Source organism: Falco naumanni, chromosome 7 (assembly GCF_017639655.2).
Source record: "Falco naumanni isolate bFalNau1 chromosome 7, bFalNau1.pat, whole genome shotgun sequence".
In the NCBI taxonomy this organism is placed as follows: Eukaryota; Metazoa; Chordata; class Aves; order Falconiformes; family Falconidae; genus Falco; species Falco naumanni.
Genome location: NC_054060.1, coordinates 19,753,793 through 19,770,868, shown reverse-complemented (window position 1 = coordinate 19,770,868; position 17,076 = coordinate 19,753,793). Strand labels below are relative to the sequence as shown.

The 17,076-nt window shown below is 40.0% G+C and overlaps 1 protein-coding gene across 1 annotated transcript in view; it reads left to right on the top strand.

The window, feature by feature from the left end:
• The window catches only part of THSD4 (thrombospondin type 1 domain containing 4), a 319,595-nt gene that overhangs the window by 120,280 nt on the left and 182,239 nt on the right, over positions 1–17,076 (top strand). The window contains exon 7 of the mRNA XM_040601898.1: positions 11,501–11,637. Coding sequence (XP_040457832.1) covers positions 11,501–11,637 — 137 coding nt within the window. The remainder of the gene's footprint in view (positions 1–11,500; positions 11,638–17,076) is intronic.

Genomic DNA, 17,076 nt, shown 5'->3' with positions numbered 1-17,076 from the left:
TGCATTCATCAAAGCTGCCACGTTCGTGTCAGCACTGAAAACCTGTAAATGATGAAGTTATCTGTCAGAGACATATGAAATGGTTTGCAGTATGTTAACCAGTCCAGGAACTGGACTTGCGGAAAAAGATGCGTTTCAGAGTCACTGCCTCCTCTGGAGAAAACAGGGGTAAAGGAAGTGGGGAATGATAAGGTTTATTATGGGTTGATCCAAAAGTATTTGTCTGGGAAATTTTGGCAAATTCAGTCTGTTTAAAGAAACTAAAAAACCTGTGGATTTGTCCGTCTCTGAAATTTCATTAAAAGCATTACTTTGGGGATTTTAGTGTTCAAATTCTAATAGGAGAGAAGCTTCGAAGACATTTACTCCCTTAAGAGATGACTGAAAACTTTTGTCTGGAATGTTGCTGGGGGCTTCACAAGCCCGAACTTGAATCTCCTTTTTTCCCCATATACCTTTGGCATTTATTATTCTGAAGTGTGACATCAAGTCCTTCTTCGGTAGAATTGATTTGAATAGAAATGGCCGAGAACTCTGTGGAAATCCTGAAGGCAGGATTTGGAGGTGTATTTACTAATTTTGCCAAAGTCTTCATTTTATACAACAATTTAAAGTTATTTGACTTAGCAATTTTTTGGGGGCTACTAGTGTGCTGATGGAGATAGAATCACATTTCAAAGTATAGATCTGGGTGCAAGCTGACATTTCAGAGACCAGTAAGATTCTACTATAGTCAAATAGAAATACTCCGTTCTTTCAAATTTTAAAGACAGACATCAGCCCTTTCTGGGACAGAGCACTTTAAAGTATTTTCCAGGTGAGAAATGGCACTGCATGTAGCAGGTTTTCTTCTCTGATTAGTGCCAGAATTTAAAAAAATAACCAACAAAAAAACCTTGCTGAAAAATGAGATGTTTTAGTCATATTTTTTTCCCTGTGGTTTGGGCTTTAATAATATATTCCTTAAATATTTTAATTTTATTTTTAGTAAATTCTGTATAATGTCCCTGCAAGAGGAGGCATCTTCGATGAAATCCTAATAGTCTGTATCATTTACAAACAGTTTCTAGGGAATGTAAAACCATAGAATTACTAATGATTGATTTAATCAGATTTACATGAATTAGCTAGTTACGCCTGCAAAAGAGTAAAATGGTGAGGAGAAAAAATCCCTACCCATTTAGAAACACTTGTGCTTGACATTTCAGACAATTCTTCACCCATCAGCTTATGAGGGTTTTACTGATACAGTTTTAGCTTTTGCTGGATACAAAGGGAAGCAAGAAGTTTTGAGATTAAGCAGCTGCTGTTTGGTTTTCTTCTGCTCATCTAGAAACATTTTCATAATTTTGATTTTGTATAAGTTGGAGCAGTTATTCAAGAGCTTCAGCAGAAGCGCGGTCCATGTGAAACTGCCATCTCCTGGCTGTTGTGGGGGCCAGAGAATGCAATCTGTGTGGCTGCTCTGCCCTGTATGCAAAGTGCAAGTGATGGCTTGTAAATACAGATAAATGCCATTTTAAAAAACTTTTTTTTTCTTTTTTTTTCACGGACAGAGAACTTTAATCTATGTTTATATAGGGCAGTGGAGACATCCAGTGGCCGCTGTTTTCAGTGACTGACAGATGGTAGCTTGTGGATTCTGACCATCTGACAAATAAATGAAAGGCTGATACGAAAACAGGCAATTTTAGGAGTTGGGTTTTTTTTCTGCCTTTAAGTTCAGAAAAGAGTTCCAAATGCAACAGAGTGAAAACTAAGGTCTGTAGAAGAAACTACATTACCCGGTCATGTCATGTAAAGGGGTACTGGCCTTGAGCCACTGTTAAACACAGAACTTGTGGCAGTTCTAGTGAAGCCAGCAGTACTTACACTTCAGGTACTCGTGTAAACCACCTGACGGAGTGCTTGGCTGAACTGAGGCCAACAGCACGTTGACATCTACAGGTTAGATTTGAATTGTTACAAGTAAACACAGCTTAAAGGTTTTGTAGATAAATATGTACAATTGATTTGAACTTCAGATGAAAAACTCAGTTTTGAGCACCTATTTAAGAAAATTATTAGTAACAAAGAAAGAGCAAAGGCAAGGAATTGAGAGTTGTGTTGTAGCCTTTGACTAGGCTTCCACAGGGATCGGAGGATACAGAAATACCCTTAACTGGGAAAGACTGGCCACCTTGCAATGTGCAGTGACTTGAAGCAGGTGCAGTTGTTCATAGGTGCTTTATTTAATTATGGCTCAATAATTATATTTCTAGTGCCTGTAAAAGGTGTAACTTGAGCAGAAAAGTATGTATTCTGATAACGATCCTCTGCCATTCACAGTGTAAATGCCTAATGTTTCCGTCATAGAGCAGTTCTGCTACTGTTACTGTGCAAAATGCCTTGTTGTACGAGTTATCACTATTTCTACATACTGTAAAAAAGAAACCACAAAACTTTTGAAAGTTGTTAAGGCAGCTCTTTGGATTTCTCACTCTTGTACAAGTAATTGAAAATGGCAGACATGACAGCTCACTAAGGACATTGCAGAAACTTTTATTAAACATTACAACTTCCCAAATACCTACATTCTTCTTCTACAGCGGGACCCGGGTAGAACATTAATACTGTGCTGAGACAAATTTTCAGTCAGTCAGAACAGAAAGAAATTTCATAAAAGCACATCAAGTTTATACCTTTTTCAGTTTTCCAGTTGTCCAGCTGGTCAAGAGAGACTTGAATGTGTGTGGTTTTATGAATGACTTGTTTCTAGTTGGTTTCCTCTCATTTCATTGGGGAGTAATAATTAACTTCCCAGCTATTTTTAATGGATGACAGTAAATCTATAAAGTATCATTAATAAATAATGAAACAGAGGGGTTTGGGAGGGATGGAAAAAATGGGAAAATTGGAGTAAATGAGAATGTCTGCAAGTTTCTTATGCCATAAACACTAAATAGGAGGACAATGTTATGGAACTTTGGGGCCTTTCAGAAGTATTTCTGTTCATTGAATCTACTCATCAGTAGTTCCCCATGACTATTTAATGTAGGACTTACTGGATCTGGGAGTAGAACAATTTGTGGTATATTCAGGTGAAGATGAGGAGTTTGAATGATATCTTCCATTGTGGCTTTGTATTTGTTAAAATGTACTAGCAATTTCATTATAAAAGCTTGAAATTATTTTAATTTTCTTAATATCCAAACCCCAGTGCCGAAGATGTTAAATTATCTATTAAATTGATTATTAAATTGTTAATATATACATTAAATATCTACTAAGTTGAGGAGACAAGGTGTAGTAATAAACATCTTTATTACATGAGAAAATGAAAAGTGGAAGTAAAAAAGTAGTGGAAATGTTCCCCCATCACTGGAATGAAGAATGGAAAATGATTTTTGGAAGAAAAAAAATAATCTGAGCCAGAGAAGTTTATAAGAAGTTAACAAAACTGAAAGGGACAAAGTAAAAAATAAACACAACCCTTTCTGGTTATTGTCAAGAGATGTTCCCAAGCCTAATAAGGACAAAGTCTCAAAAGAGACTCAAATAAAACAGATCATGCCACATTAGTATTTCTGTTGGAAAGACCAAATGTAGTTACATGGTAATTATTTCCTGGAAAATGTTTGCATATTGTTATTTAGAAATCTGGCAACAGGTAACTGCTGCAAAAAGCACTGTTCATTCTGGCCAGTTCAAAAACTTGTAACAGTGGAAAACCAACCTGATACTGGATCAGTTCTCTTGTTATGGACCTGATCGTCTCCGTTGCTGAATTGCAAAGTTTGAACTTTGCACAAGTCTGTGGGGCCGGATGGGATCCACCCGAGGTTACTGAGGGAGCTGGCGGAGGAATTCGCCAAACCACTCTCCATCGTTTATCAGGAGTCCCAGCTGACCGTGAAGGTCCCAGCAAACAGGAGGTCAGCCAGTGTGACACCCGTCTACAAGAAGGGCAGGAAGGAGGATCTGGGGAACTAGAGGCTTGTCAGCCCGACTGCGGTCTGGGCAGGCTGGGCCCATGGGCCGAGGCCAGTTGTGTGAGGTTCCACCAGTGCCGGGCCCTGCCCGTGGGGCACAGCGACCCCAGGCAGCTGCGGGCTGGGGCAGGGGGCTGTGAAACTGGAAAGGCCCTGGGGGGCTGACGGCTGAACGTGAGCCCCCAGTGTGCCCAGGGAGCCAAGGCGGCCTCCAGCATCCTGGCTTGTACCTGAAGTAGTGTGGCCAGCAGGGCCGGGGCAGGGATCGTCCCCCTGAACTCGGCACTCGTGAGGCTGCACCTCAAACATCATGTCCGGTTTTGGGCCCCTCGCTCCAAAGGGACACTGAGGGGCTGGAGCGTGTCCAGAGCCGGGCAGGGGGCTGGGGCAGGGGCTGGGGCACAGCTCTGAAGGGGGGACGGCTGTGGGGGTTTAGCCTGGGGAGGAGACTGAAGGGGGGGACATTATTGCTCCCTACAGCTGCCTGAAGGGGGGTTGTAAGCAGGTGGGGGTCGGTCTCTTCTCCCAGGTAACAGGTGACAGGACAAGAGGAAACATCCTCAAGTTGCACCAGGGGAGTTTAGGTTGGATATTAGGAAAAATTTCTTCCCTGAAGGGGTGGTGAGACATTGGCACAGGCTGCCCAGGGAGGTGGTGGGATCACCATCCCTGGAGGTGTTTAAAGAACATGTATCTGTGGTGCTCAGGGATGTGGTTTAGTGGTGGGCTGGGCAGTGCTGGGTTATCAGTTGGACCTGATGATCTCAAAGTTCTTTTCCAACCTAAATAATTCTAGGACTCTATGAACTAATGTTCCAGTAATGATTACTAAGCCCACATAGTCTATTATCCAAAACAGTGAAACCTTAAAGTAGTTCAAAGCTTTCAAGAAAGCTTTCTAGGGAATGTGACATTTTTTGTTTCCTATGTGTTTTCCTTCTTTGAATAGGAAGCTGGATAAACAGTGTTGCCTGCAATTAGTACTACAGCAACACTTGTCATCCATGCTGAGCTCCACAGGTGGTCACTGGTGGATGCTTTTCAGTATGGAACTGTCACATTTAAGGTCTGCGTCTGGCATGGTGTATCACTCTCAAGTCTGCAATGCAGCAGGACTAGATAGCTCTTAGTAGTGTATTGGACCTGCCTTTGTTTTCCTGTATGTACATGTGCCTTGAAGCACTTACTATATGAAAATAAAACCTTTGAACAGACACTTTGGTTTCACAAAACTGTAATTTTTGCCTTAGTGAATATATTACTTATTAAATTACATCTCCTGAATGGAAGAGACCACTGCTTTGTTTAGATGACATCAGCCTGTAGACTTACTATAGCTTTACTCACAAGTACAGTGGATACGGAAGGGTGAGACTTGGCCAGACTGCTTACTGTACCATTCCTCCTTCTCTGCCCTGTGGGCTTCTGTGGGAGAACCAAGAATGTCAGTAATCTGCAAGTCTATCGCTGAAATCCCACAGCATTAATAACCTTTAACTAAAGTAGATGTTACATGGATAGACATGAGCACATCTCTTAAAAGTTTTTTGAGTGTCTGCTATGCCCCATTACACTTCCTGTAAAGCAGATTCAGAGCTTTTATCGTGAGTAAATACTGAATTACAGCCCACAACAAGCTAGGTCCTGAAAATAACCGAGCTATGCGGAGACAACTTGTTCCTGGAACAATTGGTTCTGACAGATCACGGATGAGTGTATCTTGGCTCGTTACGGAGAAGCACTGAAGTTGACTTTACAAGGCAGTGTGCACACAGAATGAAGCCTAATTTAAATTCGCTTAATCTCGTAATGTAGTATTAGCATGAATGTGATATTTGCTTGCCAAGAGTGTGCATGCCACTTCTCTATGGGCACCCTCGAGGCATGTTTCTCAAATTGCAGAGCTTGTTATTAACTATTTTTAGATGTTTAGGCAAACTTACAAAAACTGACAAATGGTAGAAGCATTCTGCAGTGTTCTGTAGAGAGCTAGAACTGCTACACAGATAACTGGGGAGTCTGGATCTCACACTAAATGAAGATTTGGCCTGAGGAACCATCAAGGAGAGTCTGTCCATTCCTGTCCCTACCTCATGTCATGGGGAATGTGAAATTTCTTTGTTGTACCATTTATTCTGGTTGCACCTACTGCTAGCATCATCTGTGGCAGATTTAATGTGCTTGCAGTAAGACACAGTACATGCTCCAAGCAGCCTGCAATCTCAGGAGCTGAAACAGAAAGGAGGAACTTGCTACATTCTGTAAGGGCGGTCAGTGTATGGTTGTGTGCAATGTAATTAATTTATTGATCGGTTGCATTTTTATTTGATTTTCACGTTATTTCCTGTTATTTTCTTAGTTCTGTGGCTATTTTCAATTTCCCTTTGATCAGCTGAATACATTATTTAGCAAACATATTGCAGTTGGAATGGTCTTTCTTGTAACATTTTTTCCTGTGAATATCATTAGACTGAAGTTGCGTGCGCTGGCAAGCTGCCTGTGGAGCGTGCACTGTGTCTCTCCGAGCTCACGGCCGAGCAGCCCTGCCGTGGGCTGGGCCCGCTGACCCGCTGCCTCGCCCTGTGCTGGGGGTCGGCGGAGATGGCAGCATGCGTTGGAAGAGGAGGCTGAAGGAAGGAACAGCCGCCGTGGAGTCCAAAAGCACCTCCTGCATGTGCTCTGCTGTGGAGCCACTGGCTTTGGGCAGGAGAATTCCTCCTGGGCCTTGTGCAGAGGGGAGGCAAGCGCAGGAGGAGGAGGAGGGCCTGAGGGGAGGGCGGGAGATGGGGGCTCCGCAGGGGCAGGAGGTGTTAGGATGGTGGAGGATGGAGCACGTGCAGCGGACACAGCACCCCCAGCTGCCTTGGCCTCTCCCTCCTCCTAAGGGCTCTGTCAGCCTTGGCAGCACCGAGGGAAGGTGAGTTTGATTTGGGGGATCTTTGCTGCAAGCCATGCTCTTTGTGAGGGCCCGCTGCGTGCCTCTGAGCGTGGCGTGAGGAGCCATGAGCTTGGTGTGGCTGGACAACTCCTTTCAGTAAAGTTTTAACATTTGGAAATACTCTTTCTCAACGAAATGCAACCAGATCTATCCAAAAGCTTCTGTGAGCAGGAAAGTTTCCAAAATGGCAATTTTCTGCCTTTTTAAATGTGAACAGGTTTTAGGTTTGGGCTGGGGGTTTTCTGAGGGCATTAATTTTTTATGCTTTCATTTAACGAAATCAAGTGGGGGCCAGGATGCGTGTGGGCTGAGAGTAAGACCAGGGTGCCACTTGGCGGTGTCCCGGCAGCTGGCCAGGCCCACAGTCCACACTGAACCTTCTGGAAAGCTGGTGGCAGCAGGGAGCTGGTGGGGGGCAGGGGGAGGGTTGCTCCCCGAAAGCAGCCAGAGCCATGGCGAGCCTGAGAGAAAAACAAGGGAGTTCAGCTGCAAGTCCTATTTGTTTGTTGTCCCCTTTGTTTTAACGCCTGGCGGAGGAGTTTTCTCCCTCAGGAACTGCTGTATTTCGCCGGTGCTTAGGCGCCTATTCTGCGGTTCCCGCCTTCCCCTGAGGGGGCGATGCTGCGGGCCGCCTGCTGCACTGGGCCCGTCAGGCCGGGCCCCCTCACAGGGTGGCAGCTTGTGTGACCTCGTACAAATGTGCATTTTCCTAATAGTGGGATTAAAAGGAGTTTAGGATTGTTCTTCTGAGCCTGTGAACCCTGGGGGAGGACGTTTTTTCCCATGCATGCTTGTGCTTCCCAGCAATGGCTCTGCCCTGCCTCTCAGGCAGGTCAGTGCAGAGGCCTTAGCCTGAAATGCTGCTGAAGGCCTAGTTTGAACTCCAGCCGCTGGCTATAGGGTGGTGACATCTAAATCCCTCTTTTTTTCCCTTTCAAAAACGTGTGGGTGGGTTGCACAGTTGAATTTTTCCTCTTAAACCTGTGTACTGCACTTAAATCTGCATTTAAACAGGTTGTTTAGGGGAAGTGAAATGTCTTGATGAATTTAATTGTGGTGTAAGTTTCCTCAATTAAATCACTCTTAGGAGAATAAAAGCAACTAAAAGTTATTGTATGGGTTGCCCCTACTCCTGTGCTCTTGCATTTGTTTTGACTATGGCTTACTGTGTGAACTTGATAAATAGCACTTCAGAAAAATCACGTTTCATCTTTTTGCACCATTACATATATCTGTCAGTACATGTCCAATGCAAAATACATTCTGTCTGTGAATTTTAGTGCATCAATGAATAGGACAAATAAACCAGAAAGCAGGATGTTTTTTGTACTTAATCGTGTCACTGCTGCTGGTATTGAGAGACTTCAGGTTTTTGTCTGTCAGGAAGGGTAATAATTTCTAAATCAGTGCCCATCTGGAGGGGTTTTGTGTCTTGGTAAAATGTGAAAGGAGTAATTTATGGTAGGAAGTTTTCAACGCATATCTGCTCTGTGATGCAGAACAGGTGCATTTTGTAATTAAACGTGAGGTCTCAGTACACTTGCAGTTGAAGTGGGAGGTGGCAGAACTGTGCTGTGGTCCCATTCTTGCCTGCCTGGGTCTTGCTCCTCGTAAGAAAAGGTGGAAGGTAAATTTCAACAGAGGATTTGAGAAACGAAGTCTTGCAGTTTAGACAAGCCCAGGGTATCCCAGAGGTACTTACGGCTAGTTTGGCAAGGATGTTATAAGAAACGTACTGGGTTTTTTTTATTAATATTTATTTTTTTATTTAGATGCTTTTTCAGTCTGCAAAATGAAAACCAAACATTACATGTTACCAGGATTATTTACTAAAGGCACCTCCTTCAGTTAAATCAATAATGAATACATCTGGCAGAACCTGTGTGGTAGCATTAAATTTCACCCAAGTTCGCTATTAAGATAGGGTAAAGTGAGAATTTTCACAAAGACTTGGTTGTGCTAAGGTGGGCATGAGGATGAAAAGCAAATACATTAGTAGCACATATAAAACAGTACCTGTATAGTGGACTATCTTAGAAAATTTGTCACACTTACAAAGAGTGCATGAGTGGAAATGTGTCTTGCTGCCAGCAAGTTGGGAAGGTCTTCATCTAGAAGACTTAACTCTGTTCCCTGAGGTCAGATAGATTCTTTTGTAAAGTCTGGGATCAGATGGCGTAGTACTAAATATGTTGCTTGAGTGGAATCAATCGCTTCACAGCTCATTGTTTAATTGACATTTTAGGTCCATTTGCCAAGGCAATAGTGTAGCTTGACCTGAAGCTTAAACTATAAAAACCCAAGAGTTGTGGCAAAATACTGGGTAAGGGAGGGTGTCAAGATGCATGTGAGGTTAATAGGCAATGGAGTACTTTTTACTGGTGTGGTATCTTGTTTTACAGGGGAATTCTGAAATGTGTTTATTCTGCTGTAATTTTTGCATAGTAAATACACAGTGCTTACATAAAATCCCGATGGGAAATGCTCCTCATTCAGTAGGGGAAATTCTGTTAGCAGAGTTTGCTCTCCTTAGGTGAAAGTTTTTTTCAGTTCTTCGACATCTGGGAACATTGTCTTTAGGTAGTGTAAATTGGTATATGACTAAGCAAGGCAATGCCTTAGGTTTGCTTATCACAAGAATCTGCAGATTGAAGGCCAAAGGGTCATAGGGTGCGATGCTCATACAACTTTTATTGTTAAGGATTTATCTATTGATTTATTTATTTATTTACTTATTGGTAAAATATTTCTTTTTCTATAAGCAGGAACAGTTCCTAATAAGAAAGAAGCAAAGACAAAAGTTATGAAATAGGAGTCATATTTTACAGAGCAAGTAAGCTCAGTCTGCTTGTGGTTGTTGCAATGCAGTAGTCTTACCTATTAAATCATAAATGAAGAGATAGGTCCAGGAAAAAATGCCACGCTTCTGCAGTTAAATTCTTCATTTTTCTGAGTAGGCAAAACTTTTCTTGGGATCTAGAAAGCTGAGAAGCCCAACAATAAGTATTTTAAAGGATCAAAACCAAGTGAGAGTTATTAGGAAGAAGAAGGAATGTGAGGCTTCAAGATACTTTGAACTAAATGGGATCAACATAGGAGATAGGATATTTCAGAAACCCAAACGGCTCAACTTGATTTTAGGTAATGGGAAGAGGTGCTGATCAATACCTAGTGTTGCAGGTTGTAAAAACAGGAGACTTTCAGACACAGAAAAAGACAAGTTGGTTTCCATTGTAATGAATCACTGAAGCTGGATTTTATTTATTTGAGAATTCTGAAAATAGTTATGTGTGAAGTGACTAAGCTGCTAAGAAGAATGGTCCGTTTATCATTAAAACTAACTGTTTTACTTGGAGATTGAACTGCAGGAAATACCTCAGTGTGTTTTTTTTAAAAAAATAACTAAGTGAAGTTCTTGGAATGATAAGCTAGTGAATCTATCTTTAAAAAGTAGCCAGTGGAAAAATTACCTAGTTAAGCATGGCATGCATAGTGTCTGCAAAAAGGGAACTAGGTAAACAGATCTTTGACCTCACGTAAAATTAGTAGATTTTTGAGGATTTCATGAAGCTATTGTCAGATGCAATAGATGATGTATATGAGTCGCAGTTAAATAGCTGTGTGAGGGGAAATCTGAGATGGAAATTTCAGAATTGGTCTGCACTAATCCGTTGTCTGCACAGGGGGTAACTTGAGTTGAAAGCTTGTTACTTTTTCAGAAAACCAATGTTAAGTATATATTTGAAATAATTGCATGTCTTTAGTTTCACTATTTGTTATGTCTTAACTGAAGATTCAAAAGTACACTTAAGTAGAATGGGAATACCATGTTTTAGCAGCTAAAAAAGGTATATAGCATCTCCTTTGGCAGATTAAATAGTGGGATTCAGTTATGTTACAGGGTATGAGGGGAAGCTTGGTGAAGTCAGGGGAGTTTTAGTTTTTGATTATGGCAGCAAGGAAAGTATTGTCAAAAGAAAAAGGAATTCTGTTGGTACCTCACTGCCAGCATGTAACAGTGCTGCTCTTGGTTGGAAAGAAAATGACGGTATTGTTATTTCAGTTGGCAAATAGGGGTAATGAACTGTGTGCAACTTCAACGTGACAGATGATTTGAAGTAGAGAGACTACACAAATGTGTTAACAAACTTGATAGCATAGGATATGTAGGGTGTTAGGCTGTATCTGTTTTAACAGATTTTCACAAGAGAAGATAACTCTTGTCTTCTGTGTTCCTTTCACCTAGAGTTCAGTGGGCTGATTTCCTTCTGGTTCTTGTGTTCCGACAGAGATCACAAGGTTTTGAATAATGATGCATTTTATCTATTTTTAAAAAATCAAAGCGTTGTTTTTTCTTAATTTTCTCTTGAACTAAGGAACAGTCACTGAAGTGCAACTTGTAAAAATGAAGAGGAAAAAACAGATTTTTTTTAAATTTGCAACTAGCTTGTTTTATGTGTTTCTTAGTGCTAAATGTTAGTGTGATTATTTGATGTGAACTCTCAAACCTCTGGTGCTATTTTAATGGGCTTTTCCTTTTAAATACTGCTGCTGTGTTCTTTACAATGAGGACTTCTGTCTCTTTTCACAGTGAAGGGAAGTCAGAAGTGTGAGCTGAATTGCCGTGCTATAGGCTACCGCTTCTATGTGAGACAAGCTGAAAAGGTGATAGATGGGACACCCTGTGACCAAAATGGAACTTCAATCTGTGTGGCAGGGCAGTGCAAGGTAAGGCTACTGTCTCTAGCAAGGCTGCCTCTAGACTGTCTATGTCATGTAATTTCTATGCCATATGTAATTTCTGTATGAGGTTGGTATCACTCTACCTGTGAATTGGTGTCTTGAATGTCTTTCTTCTTTTTTTTTTCTTTTCTTTTTTTTTTTTTTTTGGTGAGGGGGGAGTAGATGTGAAAAACATTAACGTTTATTATTACAGGTTTTATTTCTTAACTAATGTTTCTGTCTACTGAGAGCAAACTATGGGATGCTGAAAGTCTGGATTCAGAAGGTATTCTGACCACACTAAAGAGGATTTCCAGTGAGCTTTTTCCACATGCTTAGCTTTCTACAGAAGAGGTTCTCTGAAAGAATCAGAAGAAAAAGACTGGAAGCTTAAATAAGAGAGAAATAGAACATCTTTCTTTGATTAAACTTCAGAGTGGGTATATTTTTTCCAGTCTGCAACATAATGGTTTATTCCATTATGTGTTTATTTTGATTGCTTTTTAGCTGGTGTGTTAGTGTAACTTTTCTGATTGGTCCATGTTTGCCATTTTTAAGAACCAGGTCTTACTGGCTGTCCATTTACTCAGCAGTGATCTTCTCTTGGAAAATACTTAAGTGAATGGTCGTTTTTCAAGGGTTCAGAAGGAGCTGCTGCGTTGACTTTTTGGAGTCTGCTTTGTAGATTCCCTTTGTAATGAATAAATACGCTGCTTTAAGCAAGATGGTAGCAACTTTAAACAGAATGTATGTTATGGCGTTTAGAAAAAAAAGTAGTTTTTAATATTTCAAGTGAGGTTAGTGAAAGAAATAAATTCCTAATAGGGGGCATTTGATACTTGGCTGATGTTTCCCATGTATCAGTTGGTAAAACAAGCAGAAGTGGGTCAGATGTGGCTCATGAACTCAAATAGTGAAAGGTCAAGTTCAGTTTAAATAGTTGGTTTGCCAGAGGAAATCACTTATGAATACAACCTTTTCCTCAGCATGTTCAGATTCCTCTTACTTGTGCACATCTGGACAATGCCATGTATGTTTCTGTTCTGTATTTCTTAGCACAAGCAGAGCCACAGCTTTGAATTTCCTTTGTAGATGATAGATCTGTGTGAAGTTGGTTATTCTTTAAAGCTTTCCTTGATCTTAGACCAATTCAGAAAGGGCCAGAAATTTGTTTTTATTACAGTTCTGATCCATGACTCAGAAAACTGAAAAACAGATTTAGTATACCAGCTGTTGTATTTTCCCAGTACTGTGCAATTACAGAAGTGTATACTGATACATTTGGATTGGAGGTCTGGGATAGAAAGCAAAGGGAGTGCTCAGCAGCCTAGTAGTAAAGCGTTCTGAACTCGGAAAAGTCACTGGTTGTCTGTGTAGAACTTCCCAAAGCTGCATAAAACAAACAACAGGTTGTGAATCCTTACTGTGGATATGTAACTTGGGATTCAGAGTTGTAGAATAAATCAGGTTGTAAGGTACCTGGGAAGATCATGTAGTTCAACACCCTAGCTGTATCAGATAGCTATCACGGCCTTTTCTAGGTAGAGTTTTGAACCTGTTCCATTGTTTAAGCAACATAATGGTGGAATCTTTTTCCTCACATTTGATTGAAATTCCCTGTATTGCAGCTTATGCCCTTGGTCTCTCAACCTAGTGCTGCACATCTCTGAGAAACTGACTCTATCTTCTCTGTTACCCTCCCAACAGATGTAGACAGCAGTAAGACCTTGCCACAGCCTTCTCTTAAAGCTAGGGATTCCTAGGCTGTAGTGGTTTGGAATCCAAGACTTGTATCCTACTTGCATAAACAGCAAAACTATAAAAAATGAATAGTTCTATTTAACAGTGATATTACACTCGTGTACTGTTCTGTATTGTGTACGTTCTTGAGTGAACATGAATGTAGTTGAATGATGTAATAAGTAGAGAGTTAAATAATTAAGGGTTTGTACTGTCAGATGCTTAAGAGAATATTTTCCTGAAAAGTTGTTATTTACAGTTCACTGAAAATGTTTCTTGAGTAATGAAGCTTATTCAAGTCTTTCTAGTAGGTAGGTCTTCCTTAACTGCACATTATTTTAATTTTTTTTAAAGTCAGAGTATTTCAATGTCTAAGGAATTTATGGTCTCTGTCACCCTCTGTTGGACATTTTACTGCATTACCATAACAATAATATCCTGGTGTTAAAAAAACATTATCTGTTTTGTTCCCAGGACTGTTGTTTCTAGTTCTTAGAAAAAAAAAAAGGTGGAAAATGTTGCTAGAATAAAAATAACTTAGATTAAAGAATATGATAGAGACAGGTAAGTAAAAATTAAAAATGCATGAAAAAAGGTATTTCTTACTTCTCACTTTTTAACCATTTAAAAAGTTACGTAGGACAACCACAAGTAATATTAGTTAGAAGTTCTCAGTATATAAAATGCAGTCACACCAGTTAACACTAAAAATACATGAAAGAGAAGTTTTGTCTTAACGTCAAAACCAGAATGTTCAGTACTTTATCTCCTTTTCGAGTTGTTAACCAATGTTAGAATGGGCTTTTGAAACTGAAGTATTGTTTAATCTTATCAGCAAAGAGAATAGTGTAAGAGAAGATTTTAAGAACAATAGTATGTTCTAAAGTCCTTCTTACAGCATGGTGGTTGTGACCATTACAGTATTATGCAGGACAGAACAACAGTATATTTCTGAGTACTTACTTCTGAACAGCATCCCGGAGAGTATCTTTTTTCACTGTTTGCTATTCCTTTGTTCAGTGGGCCCCCAGAGTTGGAAGTAAAAACTTTGTAACATGTGCAGCACAAAAGGTGATATATAAAAGCTTATTTTTCAGATGCAGTCCTTTACCAAAACTTAATATATATGGTCTTATGATGAAAAATCCTAATTTGTTTGTTTGGTCTTTTCACTTTCTTATTTGCCTGTGACATTGTGATAACCGGCATATTTAATAATGCAAGTACTACAAAAAAAGCTCGCTCACTGAAGATTGTGTATTTCCTGGTGCAGACTAGATTGAATTCTGATTAAATGAAACCTTTTTAAAGAAATTACATAATTCTAAAATAAAGCAAGGTAAAATAGGAAGAACTGGGTGATATTCCAGCTATGCAGAAGAAAGAAGTATAACAATGATCTTGATAATCAGTTTTATTATTTCTGTGTTTGTCTGTTTTTCTGCATATTTGAGCACTATTATTCTGATGAATTTTGGAAAGCGAACAACCTTTTTCATTGACAGTCCTTCTATTGAGTTCTACTTCTGTTTTTTCAAAATTTTTATTTAGTGCCACAGCTGGTTATTGCTAATATATATGCTTTGAATATGTTTCAGTATTATTATGTGTTGTTTGTTTTAATACATTTGCTACCCCTCTCCTAACTGTGGATTTTCACAGTACTGTTAAGTTAAAGAATGCCTAAGAATGGGGCTTCTTCAACTTGGGGTTTAGCCAGGAGCGTCTGTTTTCTTGTTTTGAGGTATGTTTTCTGTTTGCTTTAAATCAGTGTATCCTTTTATTTCTTCTGATCCAATGGGATGAGCCTACTCAGTAGTTTTTAAGTTCAGAAGAGAAAGGTGAGTGGAATAGTGATGAGGTTTTAATAAATAAAGCAAAGTATGAGGAAAGAATGCTTTTAATAATTTTGGCCTTGACCATAGTTTACTAAATGTAAACATACATAGGGAAGTATGTTCAATGTGGTTTTTTATCCCCATCTAGGACACTTCTGCTAGAAATCATCTTTCCCAGTATTTGGGCACGTGTGAGCATTGATTCATTGTAGTTCTGGCAGCAGAAAAAAGGTTATTTGTGAAGCTGGGAAGCAAATAGGTTTTGCAGAGATGTTAGTTACCACGCGGTGGCGCACTTTGCAAATGTATTATTTAGCATTCCACATAAAACGTCAGTTGGGTGGGAACTGTAGATACCTTTTAAAGGTACTTGAAGCAACTGCTTCCTCTCTCCTGATTTTTATATTGTATTTTCTCTTGCATTGCCGTTAATTTTCATCTTCCAGTTAACTGAAATATCTGAGCAGTTTTTAAATGCACCCAGTGAGTAACTTCAGTAGCAAAATGACTGGCATTAGAGATTGTGGTTGTCTTGAAAAAAAGATAAATTGCATCAGATGTTGAAATCCTTGCAAACTTTATAGGGATGTAACTTAAGTCAGCTATTGGAAGCATAGCCAAGCATGCTAAATCTCCATCAGAAAAACATGATCAGGCAAGGAACTTCCATTTGGGACTGTGCTGACATGCGCTGGTGCCCAGGTGAAAGAACTATAGGTGGCGTTATTGTTTTAAGTTAGGAAACTCTTAATGCCTGTGGGATCAGAGTAACAGATCAGAACGATGAGAACCGTGCACTTTCTGTAAGTTAGAGTTCTTCTCATAACTCATACATGCTGGAATATAAAGTAGTCCTATGCTTGTTCTTGCAAGGGTAAAGAATCTGTTTTCTGTAGGAATCTCAACTTACTTGTGTAATGTTGATTGATGACACTGGAAAAAAAGGCTGTGGGGTGGATTTGGTTTGTGTGTGTGTGTGCGTGCGCGCGCTCATGCTTTCTTAAAGTTGGAGTCAGACTTCTTTCTCTGACCTCTTCTATTTAGTTTGCAAGTTCTTCTGAGCAAGTACTCTGTGCTGTGCTAGCTTCTTGTTCTTAGGCATTACAGTGTCCATTTTTTATCAATAATAATGTAAGGAAGAACCTGATATCTGGATTAATATAGCAGAAGGAAGGGCACATAGATACCCATATCTGTCCTTCAGCTGAATGACAGCAAATCTTTGCAGTTACTTGTTCATCTTACTTGGCTGCTCAGAGGGAGGTATATTCTTCACTACACAGAACTTTGTAAAGCTTGGTGTCTTGAGATGTGAAGGCTTCAAAAGTAGCCTGAGAAATGGCACCAAATGAAACATTGGTCTGTGCTTCAGTGGCACACTCTGTCCACCAGTACTTTGGTATTAGCCTAACTGGTACAAAGGGGAGTGAAGGTTGGTGTCAGGCATTGTTTGTATTTGAGGAGGACCAGTGTAATGAACTGTTTCTAGTTATTTGATGTTATCCTAAATGTGGGCCTTAAAATAGTGAATTAGTTATGTTCTTTTTACTATGGGAGCTGCTGTGTTAAGAAATTGCATGCTGCAGAGAATTGCCACCAAGGCTTTACCCAGGATAGGATTGCACACAGGATATGCTCTATAGAAGTTGAGAGCTAGGTTATGGAGCCTAATGACATTCAGATGCTGAAATGCATTGTGGAATGGAATGAGAATGAAACCTCTAGTTTGTTAATATTCAAGGCTTGCTTTTTTCTTAATTTTTGTTTGGTTTCTGTCAATAGTAGCTGAGGACACTGTGCTCTGAGCTAAAGACCTTTTCAAGGAGTAGGTAGGGTGCATTCAAAGAAGCAAAAATCAGCATTTCGT